At 43.0% G+C, this 17,235-nt stretch overlaps 1 protein-coding gene across 1 annotated transcript; it reads left to right on the top strand.

Annotated features, from left to right (window-relative positions):
• The first annotated feature begins 6,600 nt into the window (after positions 1-6,600).
• On the top strand, positions 6,601-16,493 carry agtr1b (angiotensin II receptor, type 1b). The gene is made up of 2 exons (XM_079489183.1): positions 6,601-6,719; positions 14,788-16,493. Exon 2 carries the CDS (start codon positions 14,895-14,897, stop codon positions 15,978-15,980), a length of 1,086 nt encoding a protein of 361 aa, XP_079345309.1. The 5' UTR covers positions 6,601-6,719; positions 14,788-14,894; the 3' UTR covers positions 15,981-16,493.
• Positions 16,494-17,235: the final 742 nt, after the last annotated feature.

Here is a 17,235-nt window from a genome sequence, read left to right as displayed (position 1 = left end):
CGCTGTGCCCAGGAAGTTCACATTGTTTCCATCTTCCTAGCGATCATATGTCCATAGCACAAAAATATGAAGATCTGGGGTGGAAAAAAAAGAAAAGAAGAAGAATCCCTGAAGGATAAATGGAAAACCTCCCTCCTCTGACGCCCTTTCGGTTTTCCCATCCTGCTCTCAGAAGTGTGGAAGCAAAAGGCCAACCTTGGGGAGTGCAGAACTAAACAATGCGGCCGTCCGTATGGCCTTCCCACCACTTTTCCACAATCTCTTGGACACTTCCTGTTTGTGCAATAGATCTGTTTGTCTTTGACATATCTGCTCTTGTGTTGCGATTAGCGTTACATGGCTTTTAGCATGCAACCCTCGGGGCATCGGGGGTCAACGATTTCCGTGATGCTGAGTAGACCTGTCACAAGTATTGCATAATTGTAATTATTTGTGATACTCAACGCAATCATTTTCTCCTAATCCTTCACAATCGTTTCCATGTTGAAAAATACAGAGAAAAAGCAGAAATAGCTGATCAACAAGCTTATAACGCATAACTTTGTCACACATAAGCTTGTAGATCAAATATTTACAATTTTTTCCTTTTTTTCTTCTTTGCATATTTCAGTTATGTGACATAGTAGCATATAGGTTCCCTGTGCAATTTTTGATTACGAAGCCTAAAATGCAATGTGCAATTTCCGTGAAATTATACACGCACGTTTCCACTAGGCCGAGGACGACATGCCACAATTTTTTTTCTAAATCAGCCTCACGGTGTGCTATAACAGGGCAATTCCTGTTTTTACCTATAACTGCATCGACCTGTGTGCAACTTTGTATGCGCACTCCCTAGAGGCCATGGAAAAACATTTTCCCTGCATCCCTCCACATCTGCCGGTTATAGCGCCACCATGAGGCCGTTTTCTGCAAAACACATTGTTTATATTAGTCCCACAGATTTCATCCAAATCTCACGCAAATCGGTACACATGATCTCTGCATAGTCATGTGAGTTTGTATTGAGGGTGGGGAGGCGGGGCAGGGCAGGGGTTGCGGGACATGGCCAAAGCATTTCCGGGGGTCCCCAGCCAAACACAAAATATGTGTTTGTGTGTAGTCATAAAATATTATTTTATGACTACACACAAACACATATTTTATGACTTCACACACACACACACACACACACACACACACACACACACACACACACGGGCGAAACACAAATCACACTTTTGGCCCGACAGAGATGTCAGTGAAAGTCTGTCCCGGGCAACAGCAGCAAAGCTAACAAGGCATGTCCATTCGGCACGAGAGATGCAGTAAATATTTTTAGAGCCTTGACTGCACCAGAGGGATGGCGCTGGACTTGTCCTTGACACCCATGCTGCACACAGAGAAAACTAAAGCCTTGTTAAAGTCACAGTGGAAGAGGTCCCTCGCGGGCCATCAGGAGGTGATATATGGAGTGGTGGGTGTTTAAGACTGTCAAGAGTCAGGAAGTTTGCTAAAGATATGACTATATACAGAACAATGAGTGCCCATGCTCTGGCAGTATCCTTTCACGCACCATTTCCACTCATGCAAGTTCCATTAAGGCCGCATTTTTTATGGTTTATATAGTGCAGGGGTTCTCAACCCGTGGGTCGCGAACCCTCGGGGGGTCGCCAAAATATTTTAGGGGGTCCCCAAATTATTAAAAAAAAAAAAAAAAAAAAAAAGATTAAAAAATATATATATATTTTCACGATTTTTCAAAAATAGCAGACCTACAAGCTCGTAGCGCGCCACTCGGTGGCGCGCTATGAGCTTGTAGATCTGCTATTTTTCAATAGCTAAATTATAACAATGCTTAAAACACCAAAAGGGGTTCCCGCCCAAAATGGTTTAAGGTTATTGTAGCAGTCAATTTATATTGGGGGTCGGGAGGGGGTGGGGCGGGGGTCCCGAGACGTTGCCAAAGCATTTTCGGGGGTCCCCGGCCAAAAAGGTTGAGAACCCCTGATATAGTGGATGACATGGAAGTTGTGGTGGCTCGTCTCATCGGCTTTAGTGTGCTGGGAAAGCTGTTCATTTGAGTCCAGACCATTCTCCTGTTGTGTAGATCAGTCCTTATCTCTCTTCCATCTTTCCTGTAGTATTCCACTGTGTGCTGCAGTGTCAAGCAGAGCAGGAACGTCATGTAAATGGTCTCATAAAAAGTGAACATGCTGATGATCATCAGCAGCTGATCAACACATCATCGCATGGCACGTTGTCAGTGCAATAATAACCCCACGCAATTTGCTGGGCAAGCTGATAACACGGTGCGATACCACGTGAAGCATATTTACCGAGGTTTATGAGATACTTACCTACTTTTCACCTTGCCACACAGTTCAGCCTAAAGAGTTTAACAGCGTACGTATTGTCTTTCCTCACCAGGCAGCTCTGTGACGGTCTGGCATTTTTGGAAGACCATATTTTGACCCGTAATCACTTATATCCGATTACACAAATAGCAAAAATAGCAGATCTACAAGCTTGTGCACATGTGCATACTGTAGATGAGCTATTTTCTGTTTTGCCTCTTTTTTCCCCAACTGGTGTTTTCATCAGGACGGGGGACAATTATTGTATCTTAGCCAGTGACTGCACATTTCAACAGGACATAAACACAAGCACTCAAAGCAAGTGTCAGTATTTTAACTGTGGCAACAACTGGGACAATGTGGCAGGGAATGTTGAAAACTAGGACATGTGCCCTGTGTCTAGACTAGAGTCATTTGTTGGTACTCTGTACACCCATCTTAAACAGTCCTTGACAGCTAATTGGGAATGAATTGTTGATTGGAAAGGGCTTTTGTCTATGATGCCTGCCCCCAAGGACTGAATACAGTCAGTTGAAGCCGTATCTAAGCAGCTGTATTGACTTAAATGTTGAGAAATACCCTCCTCTCCATCCAAAACATTGTGAAATGAGAAACTGTGATTACTATTGGGATGTTTTGTTCTTTTCATTTTTTTTGAGAAGCCACACAATGCTACAGTATACGTATAATCTGCTACCACATATTTGTTTAGGAAATTGCAGTAATGTCTAAAAACGTTAATTGTCCTTCAGAAAACTTTCCTGTTCTCTTTTTCTCTCTTTTTTTTGTGCTCTCCAGGAAAATTAACCAATATGTTTCTGCTTGTTCTTCAAGAATGTCATTAAGTGTACTAAATGGGATATTATTGCAATAACATCCTGTCCCCAATAATTGTGAATTATTTGTTTTGAGGGGGAAAAAAACATTTTGAGATTCAGAGCCCGATACACCTTGATCCCCTTCTTCACTTCCTGTCTCCTGGCTCAGATATAGATTATGGATAATTCCTATTAAAGTGAACAGACAGACGGACGGACACTGTGGTGACCATTTGAAACCATACTCCTCTTCTTGCAGTGACAGGATACACAGCTCGCCAAAATGATAAGGTTTCCTAATGGATGACGATTCTTATCAGAGGCCGTAATTGAATACATAATGGACCCTGACCTCGCGCCCCTCCAGAGGTGTAAATGACGTTGATTCGGTGTGTCAGAGGTACCGTAACCAGTGGTGGACAGTAACTAAATACATTTACCTTGAGTACTGTACTTTACTTGAGTATTTGTATTTTAGGATACTTTGGATACTTATAGTATAAGCTACAAATATTGTACTTTTGACTCTACATTTTGATTGGAAGGGGAAACAAGTAGATTATTCACTCAAGTCCTATTTGAAATGTGGAGAACACAGATACAAGCTCAAAACACGTTGCATCACGAATCTCACGATGCGATGTGAGCTTGTAGATCTGGTATTTTCTCTATTGTTTACAGATTCATATATGGCGCTCGCCACTCGGGTGGCGCAGTGATAAAGTGCCTGCCCACTGCAAAGGTTGTGAGTTAGAATCCACCGGTACATCCGGCTTTGTCTTGTGTCTATACGAAGACAATTGTCCCGTGTTCAGGGGAGGGAAGACGGGTGGGAAGGGTGATATTAGTCATTGGCAAGTGTTCCTACAGGCTGGGGCGACACCTGTCAGCAGGGAGTGTTGGGTTGGGAGGATTAGGACGAAGGCTCTATGTCTACGGCCTCCCGGTGGGGGCTCCTCACTGGCAATTTGTGGCAACCCACAAATGTGTGTGGGGAGAAATCAGTTGATATAATGATTATATTGGGGAGACGTGCATGTTTTCGTTGACAGGAAGCAATTAAGATTGGCATTTTAGGTACTTTTGATATAAGAATACACAAAAATGTATGTCCATATTATGATCATGTATATGCTCTAAAATAATGTTCTTTTTACTTTTACATTTTTTACAGCTAGTACTCCAGTGAACATTTTACATGGAACTTTCACTTGTAGAGTAATATTTGACCAGGAGTTGAGTACTTTGTCCACCCCTGGAGGTAACCTCAGTTCAACGCCTAATGTGCTTGGCCGCGTATATGAAAAAATGTGTCATACTTCCAAATCAGTGGTGGAGGTGGAGAGGTGATCTTAACAAAAGGATTGGAACTCCAAAGTATACAGTACCTGTACCCGTTCACACATGAAGCTCTCGTGACCCCTGGGAGTTCTCAGCCTTAACGAGAGGACTTTGAGAACATGATCATTCCAAACAAGGTGAGCGGGGGCACGCATGACCAGGCGAAAGTCACCAAACTGGAATCCCCCGCTTAGCTCAAAGTGTTTGTTTTTCCTTTCTCCCCTCGTTTGTCTTTGGGTGTCAAAAGCCCAGGCGATGGGTTTCTACATTGTGGACGCTGAAACTTTGTGTGTGTGTGGTGTGTGGTGTGTGTGTGTGTGTGTGTGGAGATGACAGCCCTGCTGCTTCATCTATCATTCTCCATCTCTGTGACAGCATCCATAGAGGTGGCCATTGGACTGCACCGGCCAGGTGAGGATGTGACCTACTTATCGGCACCTGTCAAGCCATGCGACAAAGAAGGGCTTAGCGAAAGACAAATGTCTTTTTTTGATTTTCTTTTTCTTTTTTTAGAAATGGCCCGAGGCTGCTGTTGCTAATTATAGAAAAAGCCTTCTTATAATAGCTGGATTATGCTTCAACGCTGTTGTTGTTGTGTGTCATATCGGTACTATCGGCCAATGTTGGCCTTAAAATGCAACATCGGTATCGAACCGATATCAAAATAATATATCGGTTTCAGCAGAACATTTTTTAAATAAAACTAGTATATTTAAAGGGGCATTCCACTCATTTTCAACATTTTACTATGTCATTAATGTACCTTAGAGCTGTTGTGTGGAAATAATAAAAAGGTTCCCCCATTCTGTGTTTCCTAGAACTAGAGGTCTGAAGAAAATCATTAACATGGTGAAACACATCTTGATGATGTCATCAAGATGTGTTTCACCATGTTAATGATTTTTTTCATAATTACAGTTCTAGGAAACACAGAATGGGGGGGACTTTTTTATTATTTCCACACAACAGCTCTAAGGTATATTAATGACATAGTAAAATGTTGAAAATCGGTGGTTTTCCCCTTTAAGCTGTTATATTTAAGATGTTGGGATATGAGCCAACATTTCAATAACGGCAACCGTGAGTTTGGAAATTTCAAATGCAGTGTTTATAAGCCTTTTTCAGAATGGACACCCCTTTTGTTATACAGAATGAGATCATATTGACATCGGTTTATATTGGTTATCGGCCATAACAGCAATTCATTACATTGGATATCTACAGTATATACGCTAGACATTTCATATCGCCCATCCCTACCAGAAAGAGAAAACAACAAAAAGCTAACAAATCAGTGACAGCTGAAGACTTACGACAGACTTTCTGTCTGAAAGCCCAGTAGGGTTGAATAAGGAACAGAAGTAACCCAACCCAGCTCCAACCCACCCGTTTCCCCTCTCCTGGCCCCTATAATGCACACTGATCCAAGCCAAGGCTATGCGTGTGGTAGCTATTAATACAGTGTGTGGACAGGTCCAGTCATGATCAGAGACTATCCATCCACTCCTATCACACTGTTGTATAAGAAAGACAGCGGATTGACATGGCAGAAAACGTTGATGGAGAGATGGACTGAGAGACAGAAAAGACTAAAGTGTGTGTACCATGCATGGAATAAACCGGTGGTTCTCAAAGTGGGGTCATTTGGGGTTCATTGACATGAAAAGGTTTCAGAACCACTGTATAAACACAAAATATGACATAAAAGGAATCAAGTTCATAACAGAGAATAAGTGAGAGAATACAAGGAGAGCGAGACTGGGCGAGGGAGGAGAGAGAATTAAGAGGAGGCAGGGGGACAGAGAGGAGAAGAGGAAGAGAGACGGAACAGAGCTGGTCTTGTGCAACGTGTGTGTGTGTGTGTGTGTGTGTGTGTGCGTGTGCGTGTGCGTGTGCGTGTGCGTGTGTGTGTGTGTGCGTGTGCGTGCGTGCGTGCAGCTCCATGGCTCCAGTACCATTCATTCATCATTCGAGAGTGAGTATGTGTACATGCGTGTGTGTGTGTGTGTGCACGCGAGAGTGTGTATGGGTGACTTAGCGAGGTTTGTGTGCAGCCAGTCAGTATTCCTGCTGATCTCGCTTGTCCAGTTAAGTTGAATCAGAAGCACTGAGTGAGTGGCACACTATGGTGGTCTCTCTCCCTCTCTCTCCCCCTCTCTCTCTTTCTCTCTCTCTCTCCCTCCTGCTCTGAAAGCATCAGCAACACTCTGGTTCAGCACCACAGGTAAGAGATTCTCACAAAGAGCTTTTTACGAAACCTATATTCCTTTTTAATATTGCTTTTATTTAGTACTTTTTTCACTTAAGAGGGGAAAACTAAATCCCTCTTTTTTTTAACTTGGGTTTTGTTTTACATTATACTTCTACGTTATACTATTCACGTTCTATAGCATTTAATTTAGCGCATTTTTACTTCGTTTCCATGAAAGCAATAAGGTACACCCGCACACTGTGTATCTGCTCGGCACAAGAGTATTGTCTTATTTAATGACAATAAGACAATACTCTTGTGTCCAGCAGATACACAGTGTGCGGATGTACCTTATTGCTTTCTTTGATGTCCACTGGCCTACGCACCTGTGCATACGCCTGATTGCTCGGTGTCGATAGTTTTCTCCTACAGTTGATACTTCGTTTCCATGAAATTCACTCTTGTTACTTTGGAAAAAACCTAATAATGAAACAAAAGCAAAGTGGGGGTTTATTTGTATTTGTTTTAAGTTTCTAATTGTTTTAACTTGTTGGTGTGAAAGTCCTGCAGGCGTAGAGTCCTGCAGGCGTAGACCCCCCCCCCCCCCCCCCCCCATGGGGGTCTATAATTGGTCCACTTCCTTTTCCCTCTACTACCGAATTTCCACATTTACGACATGCCCAGAATAGGGACACTCGTGTGGTTCATGTGGTTAAAACAACAACAACAACATCCAGAAGAACATCCAGCTGTGTACGTGACGGTACAGGGATGGGAAACATCCTACAGAGTGTGGTATGCGGAAAACCTTCTGGGAAAGGATGTTGTTATCCATAGCACTGTGGTTGACACGCAGAGACCCTAGCCTCCCTATAGACCAGAGCGCCCACTTCCTTCCATAAATATTTTTGCTCCATTTTTTGATTATCCTGCACTTATGAAGGATCCAGTCAGTCCCCCTGGACGGACGGACTGGGGAAGGGACAGAGAGAAAGGTGGGGGAGAAATTAGATAATACACGAAGACGGGGTTATTGAAGAAAGAGGATAGAGAGGCAATCCTGAAGGGAAATGTATGTAATGAGGCTGTTGGGAGGAGGACAGAACCCGTTATTACAACCTGAGGCCCAGTTCTACAAACAGTTTTCTGAAAAGTTTATGTTGCTACATGTATTGGTGCTCAAACCTTTTCATGTCAAGGACCCCCCAAATTCATATGTATTAGGTTAGGTATTCCAGGGACCCCCCAGAAGCAAAGTTTTGAGTAAAGAAAAATGTTATTGTACAAGATTTGCACAAAATTAAATGTTAAATGTTTTTTTTAAATAGCCAAATAGAAAATACGGTTAAAGTTATTATTGTAGATGCTTTAACAATGGGTTAAAAAGTATAAATACTCAACAGTAGCGCCGAGAGAGACAGATAATGATGAAAGAGACGACGAAAGAGCAAAGCAATATCAGAGGGGATGAGAAAGGGTGCGCGGCCAGCTGAGGAGGAAGAGATTAAAGGAGGTGTATCTTGACAATGAGCGGTTGCTGACATAAAGAACGCGTGGCGTCCCTCCCTCGAGCTCCACTCTGTTTTGAAGACAGAAGGCCGTACTGTGTAAACCAAAAGGCATCTTGTCTGATCCCTGTCATAGCTGTCCTGCAACTGTTTTCAGGCTGAAAGGGAGCGTACTGTCATTAAGCATAGCTCCATGTTGTTGAATATCTTGTCACCGCCGGGTGGGAACCTAGCTTGTATTGTCCTTGAAAACAGTTACTTTACAGGAAATTAAAATGAGAACCTGTTGTTCCACTGGATCCAATGTAGTTATGATTTAGTCGCAGGCTCTTGTTTAAGGGATATTTCACTTTCAAGCTTGTTTGGGGTCATTTTAACATCTACTTGGGTTTTTGTGAGCAAACCCAGACAGTTTTTAAGTTGCTTGATTCGGTATTTAGATATTTTTTATATGAAATTTAACAATGAAGTTTAATGAATTTTAATTTTATATGAATTTTAACTTTCCATACAAACCCAATGGAACTTCAAACTCCATTTTGACCATGTAGTCCAGTAATAATGTAATTTGACCTCTAACTAATTGCAAAAAAAACAAACTCAACTGATTTTGCATCTTCAATATATCCTGAATAACAGAAAAAAAGTTGCCTGGAATTGTCTGAGGGGAAAGTGTTGAAAATGGCCTGTACAGTATGGCCACCATTGACATCCTATTATAAGGCAATATTTTCTAAATGTCCTTATGCTTTAAGTAGCATGTGACATATCAAACTAGGGGGTTTTCATGATGCTGAATCCATTTCAAGCATTAGTTTTGCATAAAAACACTCATTGGGCTAAATTTGGCCATAGCAACTTGCCAAACTGTGATGATGTCAGCACATTAGTTAGAGGTTGATCCTAGACTCATTGAAAACACCCGTCCTTGGTTCTGGGGACTGATACTGTCCTTTTTAATACTGAAAGAAGCATCTTAAAAACTGCCTGGCATGCTCACAAAAGCTATTCTGACAATATTTGCCTCTTTCTTATGTACTATTTGACAATTTGGCCAATTTGGTATTAATAAGGTCTTAAACGACACCCTGCCTGTACACACTTATACTGTATGTTGGTTTGATTACAGTTGAGTGAGAAAACAATGTTGCACATTAAGCTATCATCTGGGGACCCCCAGTTAGGGAAACAATTAAATAGGGCATTCATAAAAACCTTGTTCCGACAGGGACAAAATTATAATGTGTACAAAACACCATTGATGAGCTCAGTGTTGTCGTAGTGAGAGTGCGTGCGTCATGTTTCACAATAAAACACAGCATAGTGCAGGAAATGATGGAGGAGACTTGGTTGGTACATAGTCAGGTTTTCCCTCTTTTATTATGAAAGAACAGCTTTGGAAACAAAAATATGCAGAGATGTCCATGGTTACCATTAGCTCCAATCCCCTAACCAGTCTCAATTTAACTCAGGGAATTCTCTCTCTCTCTCTCTCATCCTCATCTACTGTATACGATGGGACATTTCAGAATTGCAATTGTGGCAATTCATGGACAAATCATTGTGAAATCCACACCATTTTAATGGACAAATGGGACATTTGCCAGGTGCGAAATGATGGCAAGCGTGTAATAGTATAAATTCAAACAAAGGCTAATCAGGTGTGACTGTGAATAGGGGTGGAAATGTGGCTTTTCAGAGAAAGGTCAGGGAAGTGTGAAGTTCTGAAAATGGCACATCTGTAAGTTGTATATGTATTCAGGCAAATACTGTGGCATTGACACACATTTACAGTAAATGATATTGACCATAAATAATGTACACAGAGACATGTGCATTTCTCATTAAGGGGGGTATGGCTGAAGTAGCTATTAAACAAAGTGTTCCTTTCAGAATTAGAAACAACTTGTTTCAACAAGTTGTTTCAACTTTTTAGTGAGACACTGAAAAGTGCCCATGTGCCTCAATGAATAATTAGGTGGTGTCGGTGTAAGTGAGCCAAAGGTCAGTGGTCAGCTTGTGGTAGACAATCTTTACCTAAACAGTTAGTGTAATGTTTACAGTAGTATTAGTCATCCGTTTTGTAAGAGTTCAAATTAACACATTTTGTGCCCAAGACGTCCACAGACGTCCTATGAATTACCGCATGTAGTGCGGTCATTTTAATTTGGGTTTTTTTTTTCTTTAAAAAAAGGGCACATAATGTGTTCAAATAAAATATTGATATGAAGTTCTGGGTGGAAATTCAGCCACACCTATTTTAAAAAAAAGAGAGAGAGAGAGATTTTCTTTTCCACCTTTGAAGATATAAAGTAAGTGGAGATAGACAGGAAATGAGGGGAGAGAGATGGGGAGTGACATACAGCAAAGTTCGTCAGGATCGGGACACGAACCTGCAGGCTGCATTAGGAGCCTAGGTACCCGGACTGCTAGGCCGGCCCGGGCCAGCCACACCTAATCTGCATACAACAAAAATTCTGAGTTATAATGGAAAAATTAACCAGTCGACCTGTTTCACAGACCTACTGTATCATAGCAGGGTCAGCAGCTAATAAAAGTAACAGTTGTATGTTTGATTTAGGTGACTGTACGACTTAGAAAGCACTGATTGCTACTGACTAATGTAAAAGCTTACTGTTTGGCCCGCCTAAATCAAATAGACTCTTTGTTACTATGTGCCCCAGATGTCCCTATAGTGCCAACCCATCCTGTATCCCTTCTGTGAACACGGTCCATTCAGCTATTCCTGTTCGTTGCTTACTGTAGGGGAGAAAAACACCAAAATGATATAGGTGATCATTGTTTAATAGTGTGCATAGTCAGGGATAGTGCTGACGTAGTGTGTGTGTTCTTAGTATAAGACAACAGACCTTATAATGGAGTAATATAAATCATTAACTCCATCAAGAAGATATTTTAGTAAGTGCTGCTGTGTAAAGCAGATGGCGATGCTCAAGTCAGAGAGTGGCCTGGTGTTCAAGGCCAAGGGAAGCCTCGGATAGCTCTGTCGATGGGAACCATGCTATTAACCACGATCACATAAAAATCCCCTCACAAACATAGAGACAAATGTCCAACTGCTTTGTGTTTAGCTTTAAATAAATAATTCCCATGAGCCCCATGAACGAAGGGACTGGAGGCAAACCTTCTGGAATTTGACCTTCAACCACTTAATCCCTATATACTAAGTTGACCAGGGTCTCCCAGGGCTCTGTACTAGATCCTTTAGTCAACGGGTTCCCAAGAAAGCACTGCCTAGTCTGGTGTTTTCCTCGACGCCAATTCATTTGCCGACCTACCGGCTCACAAAAAGCTTATTGGCTATTTTCACTGAATGTTTCACCCCGAGAATAGGGATTCTATAGTGCTTAATGGAATGTTGCCACGTACTTTAAAGGAGTGGTGATAGAGAGCCAATCAGCCATTGCTCAGTGAGACAAAAGCTGCTCAACAACACCGCTGGCTGGCTGCCAGCGGTATTGCAGCTGTTGAGGCCATACTACAAACATACATACCCTACTCCAAACAGACAGACAGACAGACATACAAACGCGGCCAGTCATTGGATCGGTTAGGCACCGCTCAAAAATGTCCCTTATATACCTCTCAGTCATCAAATTTGTCATCGAGCATTCCCTTTGTCTTTGCCCAAGTGAATTGGACGTACAATTTCACGGATCCTGTGAAGTGGTTGTTTACCTTCCTGTCTGTGGTCACCCGGGCTTTATGGCAATGCTTCTGTAATGTGCCATCCCTGCTTATAAAGCCTCTGCACACTGGTCACGGCAGCCCTTGTAAATCACCTGCCTCCTAGTTACCTTCAGTCAGTGCTACCTGACCTTTATTATGGGGCTCACTTACATAGGATAGCTTGCTATATAGGCAGCAATAACTCTAAGCCCATATGATCAGCCTTGTTTGGATTTCACCCCCCTCCCCTCCCCTTACATCTGACTTTGTGCATCTCCCCCGTGGAAAAATACCACGTGGGTTAAAATGCCACCCCTTCTAAGAATGGCCGTACGTATGGTATGTGTGGTGTCGGATTTCTTCGATATTGCCATGCCCAGCCTGCAGGAGGAGAAGGAATTTTGCGATTTTTAAAAAAATCCCTGAAATGGAAAAGCAATACGTGTTTAGTCACTCGCAAACCTTCGGAGCTTTAAAATTTACAGCCACCCACTGCTATACTCATTAACACATTTTGGGCGGGAACCCCTTTTGGTGTTTTAACTTATGTTATGCTTTAGCTATTGAAAAATAGAAGATCTACAAGCTCATAGTGTGGCACCGAGTGCCGCGCTATGAACTTCTGGTAGGTCTGCTATTTTTGAAAAATCGTGAAAATGTATCTGAAATCTTTGAATATATATTCTTTCAGAGTTTCAGTTTTTAACTCAAATCTTTGTTTCTGGGGTGTCCCTGGAACAACGTATTTTGAAATATTGAGAACCACTGATATAGAAACATAGAAATAACGTTTTTCAGAAAAAAATACATTTTAAAAAGACGTTTTTTTAATCAGGCCAAAATGGGTTAATGAAAGAAAACACGTCTAAATCTCTACCTATGACATCTGTGTTGGTGCTTGAGTCTACTACACCAGGTCTGTGGGGGAAAGAGTCTACCATACACCAGGTCTGTGGGGGAAAGAGATATTTCATTACCTGTTGGCCTTGGCATGCAGACATCTTCCATGCTGGACATTCCCCACATCTGCAATTGATATGAATGTCAGTAATACGATTTTTTCCTCTTTTCTCTTTTTGAAGAATGCATCCACCTGAAGCGGTAAAAAATGTCTTGACTGGAAGATAAAGTAGCTCTCAGTGGCACATCTGTTTACATACATGAGACATAGGCTACATTTACTTACATACACATATATCTACAGTATACTGTACACATACACACCTACCCATAAATGTAGACACACATGTATGAATATGGGTACAGTAGTTGTGTAAGTGTGGCGTGTACAGTATGTGTATGTAGGGTTAGGGTGTACGTTCTGTGTGTGTGTGTGTGTGTGTGTGTGTCTGTCTGTCTGTCTGTCTGTCTGTCTGTCTGTCTGTCTGTCTGTCTGTCTGTCTGTCTGTCTGTCTGTCTGTCTGTCTGTCTGTCTGTCTGTCTGTCTGTCTGTCTGTCTGTCTGTCTGTCTGTCTGTCTGTCTGTGTCTGTGTCGCGTGTGTGTGCGCGAGCGTCAAAAGTAAATGTACGACTCCAGGGGTAGGTCCCAACAAGCTTAGTGCTTCTCCCTATCCTGTCCCTTTTTCTGACACTTGGACAATGCTACAGTAGCAGCATGTAAACTTAAAGCATTATTGGCAATCAACGTTGTGTCCAATATCCGAAAATATAAACAAACTGAACTGAATCCCAAGCAGAGAGTGTTCAAAATGTGGATAAAACATTTAAACAGTGCATTCAAAGTAGGGTGGTGATATGTGATATCATCATTTGTGAAATGAGCTTGGTGGGGGGAATTTTTTAAGCTAGAATGCCATCTTGTGGCCGACACATCCTATTCCCATCACCAACGTAGGGTAATGATTAGCCTATATGGAAAAGCATAATACACTTCACATTCAACTGTTCATAACATCTTTGTTTCAAATTAGTGTTGTTGTTGTTTTATCAATATTATTTTTCACTGCCATTTCCCCCATTATTAGTTTTTTTTTAATATATCTACTGTAACCTCATTCAAGCTGTCATTTAAAATAATTAGTACAGTAAAAGAACCAGTCTGTTGTGTAGTAGTAATAGCATTCCTCGGGCCCATTTTAATATTACTATATCAGCACTGGCTAATGACGTACATTAAGCTATTCTATTAAACATTAAGACTCTCTCAAGCACAGGGAGAGACTATGCGTTCCCTTCCCATTTCACATTCTGCTCTTACAAATGAAGCAAAACCCTAGCCCCGAGGCAGAAATGTCTGCAGCATACAGGTTTGATTTTCTCACAGAGCGAAGTTTCCACATGAGCCGAATCCCCGCTGTCCTGTTTGTTTAGGTGTGCGCTGATTAGAAGTTCCCATGCTGGGTATCTCAGCTCACCGAGGGCTTGAAACGTGACATGTCTTTTACAGTGACTGGAGCCCCCCCCTCACCCCCAGTACCTCAGCGCTTAATGGCGTTGTTATCCAAGCACGCACTTTGGCATGCAGTCTTCATTAACACAGGTCATAACACACAGCATAAATGTTCTCTTTCCGGGAGCTGACAGTCCGCCCAGATGGACACAGTGTATTTGATAAACACTGTACAGTTTTACTGTTGCTATTCATTAGCAACGTGACGTTTTTAAAGGAAGAGACGGAATCTGGGCCGTCGGTGTGTAACGATGTTTCAAAGGGCAGTTTTTGGAATATTGAATAACATACATCTGTTTTTGATAGCCTCTTATTTTACAGAAATAGCATAAAGCGTCAGGACAGGTTTTAATGTGCAGGTCTTTAATGAGCTAGTGTAGGGTGAGCACTTTCATGGGCGCTCGTCTGGATTAGCGTTTATGGGCCGTGCCTGCGGTAATGATGGCTCTTCCCCTAGACTGTCTGTGACATTTTTGCTGTGTTTCTTTTATAGGACTCGCTGAGACCCCTCGCCCAAGGCCCGTATCAGTCACCACAGACGCACCCTGCCGACAGGGCCCCCGGTTTTAAAGTCCCAGGACCTGGCACTAAAAAGGGAAAATGAAGAATATAACGGATGGCGGAGCTACAGACGGGATAGATCTGCACTGTGGCATGTCTGGCAGCCATGAATTCATCTTCACCATGGTTCCCGTGGTCTATGGCCTGAACTTTGTGATTGGCATCGTGGGCAACAGCATGGTGGTGGCGGTCATTTACCGCTACATGAAGCTGAAGACTGTGGCCAACATTTTCGTGCTCAATCTGGCCATTTCTGATATCACCTTCCTCATTACCTTGCCCATGTGGGCCATCTTCACTGCCACGGGCTACGACTGGCCTTTCGGTAGCTTCCTGTGCAAGGCCAGCGCAGGGCTGGTCATTTTCAATCTCTACACCAGCATCTTCTTCCTCACGGCGCTCAGCATCGACCGCTACCTGGCCATCGTGCACCCGATGCGCTCGCGCCGCTCCCGCACCGTGGTGTATGCGCGCATCACCTGCGTGCTGGTGTGGATCTTCGCCTTCCTGCTCAGCTTGCCCACGGCGCTGACGCGGGACGTGCACAAGATCGCCAACTCCACCACGGTGTGCGCCATCCTGCACAGCGCGGGCAACAGCACCATGCGGCTGAAGGATATCCTGCTGGCCATCAACCTGATGAAGAGCCTGCTGGGCTTCCTGGTGCCCTTCCTCATCATTATCACCTGCTACTGCCTAATCGGACGGACCCTGACGGTGGCGCGGCACATCAAGAAGAGCGCCCGCTCGCGGGAGGACGAGGTGCTGCGCATGCTGGCGGCAGCCGTGCTGGCCTTCTTCCTGTGCTGGGGGCCCCACCAGGTCTTCCACTTCATGCAGGTGCTGCACCAGATGGGCGTGCTCAGGGATTGCCCCATCCTGGAGGTCATAGACACCGCCATGCCCTTCACCATCTGCATCGCCTGGTTCAACAGCTGCGTCAACCCCATCCTCTATAGCTTGGTGGGACACAACTTCCGCAAGAACCTGCTGCGCCTTCTGCGCTGCTCCCCGGTAGGAGCGATGGGGCCTCACCCCAGCATCAGCACCAAGATGAGTTCGCTCTCCTACCACGCCTCTGAGACACTTGGCCTCACAAACAAAAACAAGGCCTCTGTTAAATGAGAGAGGATTGGACGGTGAAAGCTCAGTCTCTCCGTCGCTCTTTTATGTTCTCGGGGCTTGGGTTGGAGACATTCCATGATTTTTTTGAACCCCAACTGTATTAACAAGCACTGAACCATGCAGACATGGCTGTCGAACCTGTTGAATGTTGTATTTACCATCCTGCTACGAGTTAGTCCGAGAGACATTCAGCACCTTGCACAACACTGTTCATTCAGCAGCTGATGAGTACACCTCACACCGCACACATGATGCTTTCACACTCCAAGCCTCAAAGGAACATACAGTACAGTACAGTACAGTACAGTACTGTCGCCAAAACAGTCATTGTTGTGCTCAGTAATCAACTACACCGTTAAGAAAAGATCAACGTATGTACTGCCATGTTGATCGATTAATGACTCCGGTGTCGTATACCAGAAACATGACACTGTTGAGTTATGCCGGTATCGCATGCCAAAAATAGCAGATCTACAGGCTATTTTTTAGCACACAACACCGTCATACGATAAAGTGTAAATTAGGCTTTTTATGCTACTTCTTTATGATGACTCTCTCTCTAGGTCGTCCCCAGACGAGCCCTCCATCGTCGTTTCCAGTCATCCCGGTTCTCCATACATCTGGCCAGTTCGTTGGTATGACAGTGTGGTGATACTCATGCCCTGGTGGGGAAGATGTTGCATGACTACAAGTTCCTTTCAGCAGTTCAAAGATAAAAAGTTAAAACTCAAGAAAGATAAAACTCAAGAAAATCATAAATGTAGCTACTGTACATAAACGTATGCCAACTTGTGCTCCATCAGTAATCAATAACTGATAATTGTCCAGATATTGTGGAACAATGACTGGACAATGTCTAGCAAATGCTTGGTGTAAAGTATTTGTCAGCAGATGTTCCATAGCACTAAAATAGATGGTGTCTGTATGCTATATGATATTGTCAAATGATGTGCTCATTGTGGCTATGTATATATTACGTGTATTATAATGAGACAGATATGCAGTAATCTGAGATGGTGCAAACATGTGGGAGAAATATGTATGAATAAATAATGAAATGACACAAAAACTCCAGGCAGTGTGATACTTGCCCATAACTGTGGTAGTTGTTCTTTGTGGTATTTAAACATGATGATGTTGAATTAAGTGGACATCGTTTTTCTTTTTCTATTCTGTAAGTGTATAGTTTGTGAATTTATGAGAATGATATGAATAAAAACCAAAACAACACTGATCTGCTGTAGGCCATTTTCTT

This window comes from Electrona antarctica (genome assembly GCF_951216825.1).
Source record: "Electrona antarctica genome assembly, chromosome: 20".
Lineage (NCBI taxonomy): Eukaryota > Metazoa > Chordata > Actinopteri > Myctophiformes > Myctophidae > Electrona > Electrona antarctica.
This window is presented reverse-complemented; position numbering and strand designations above follow the sequence as displayed.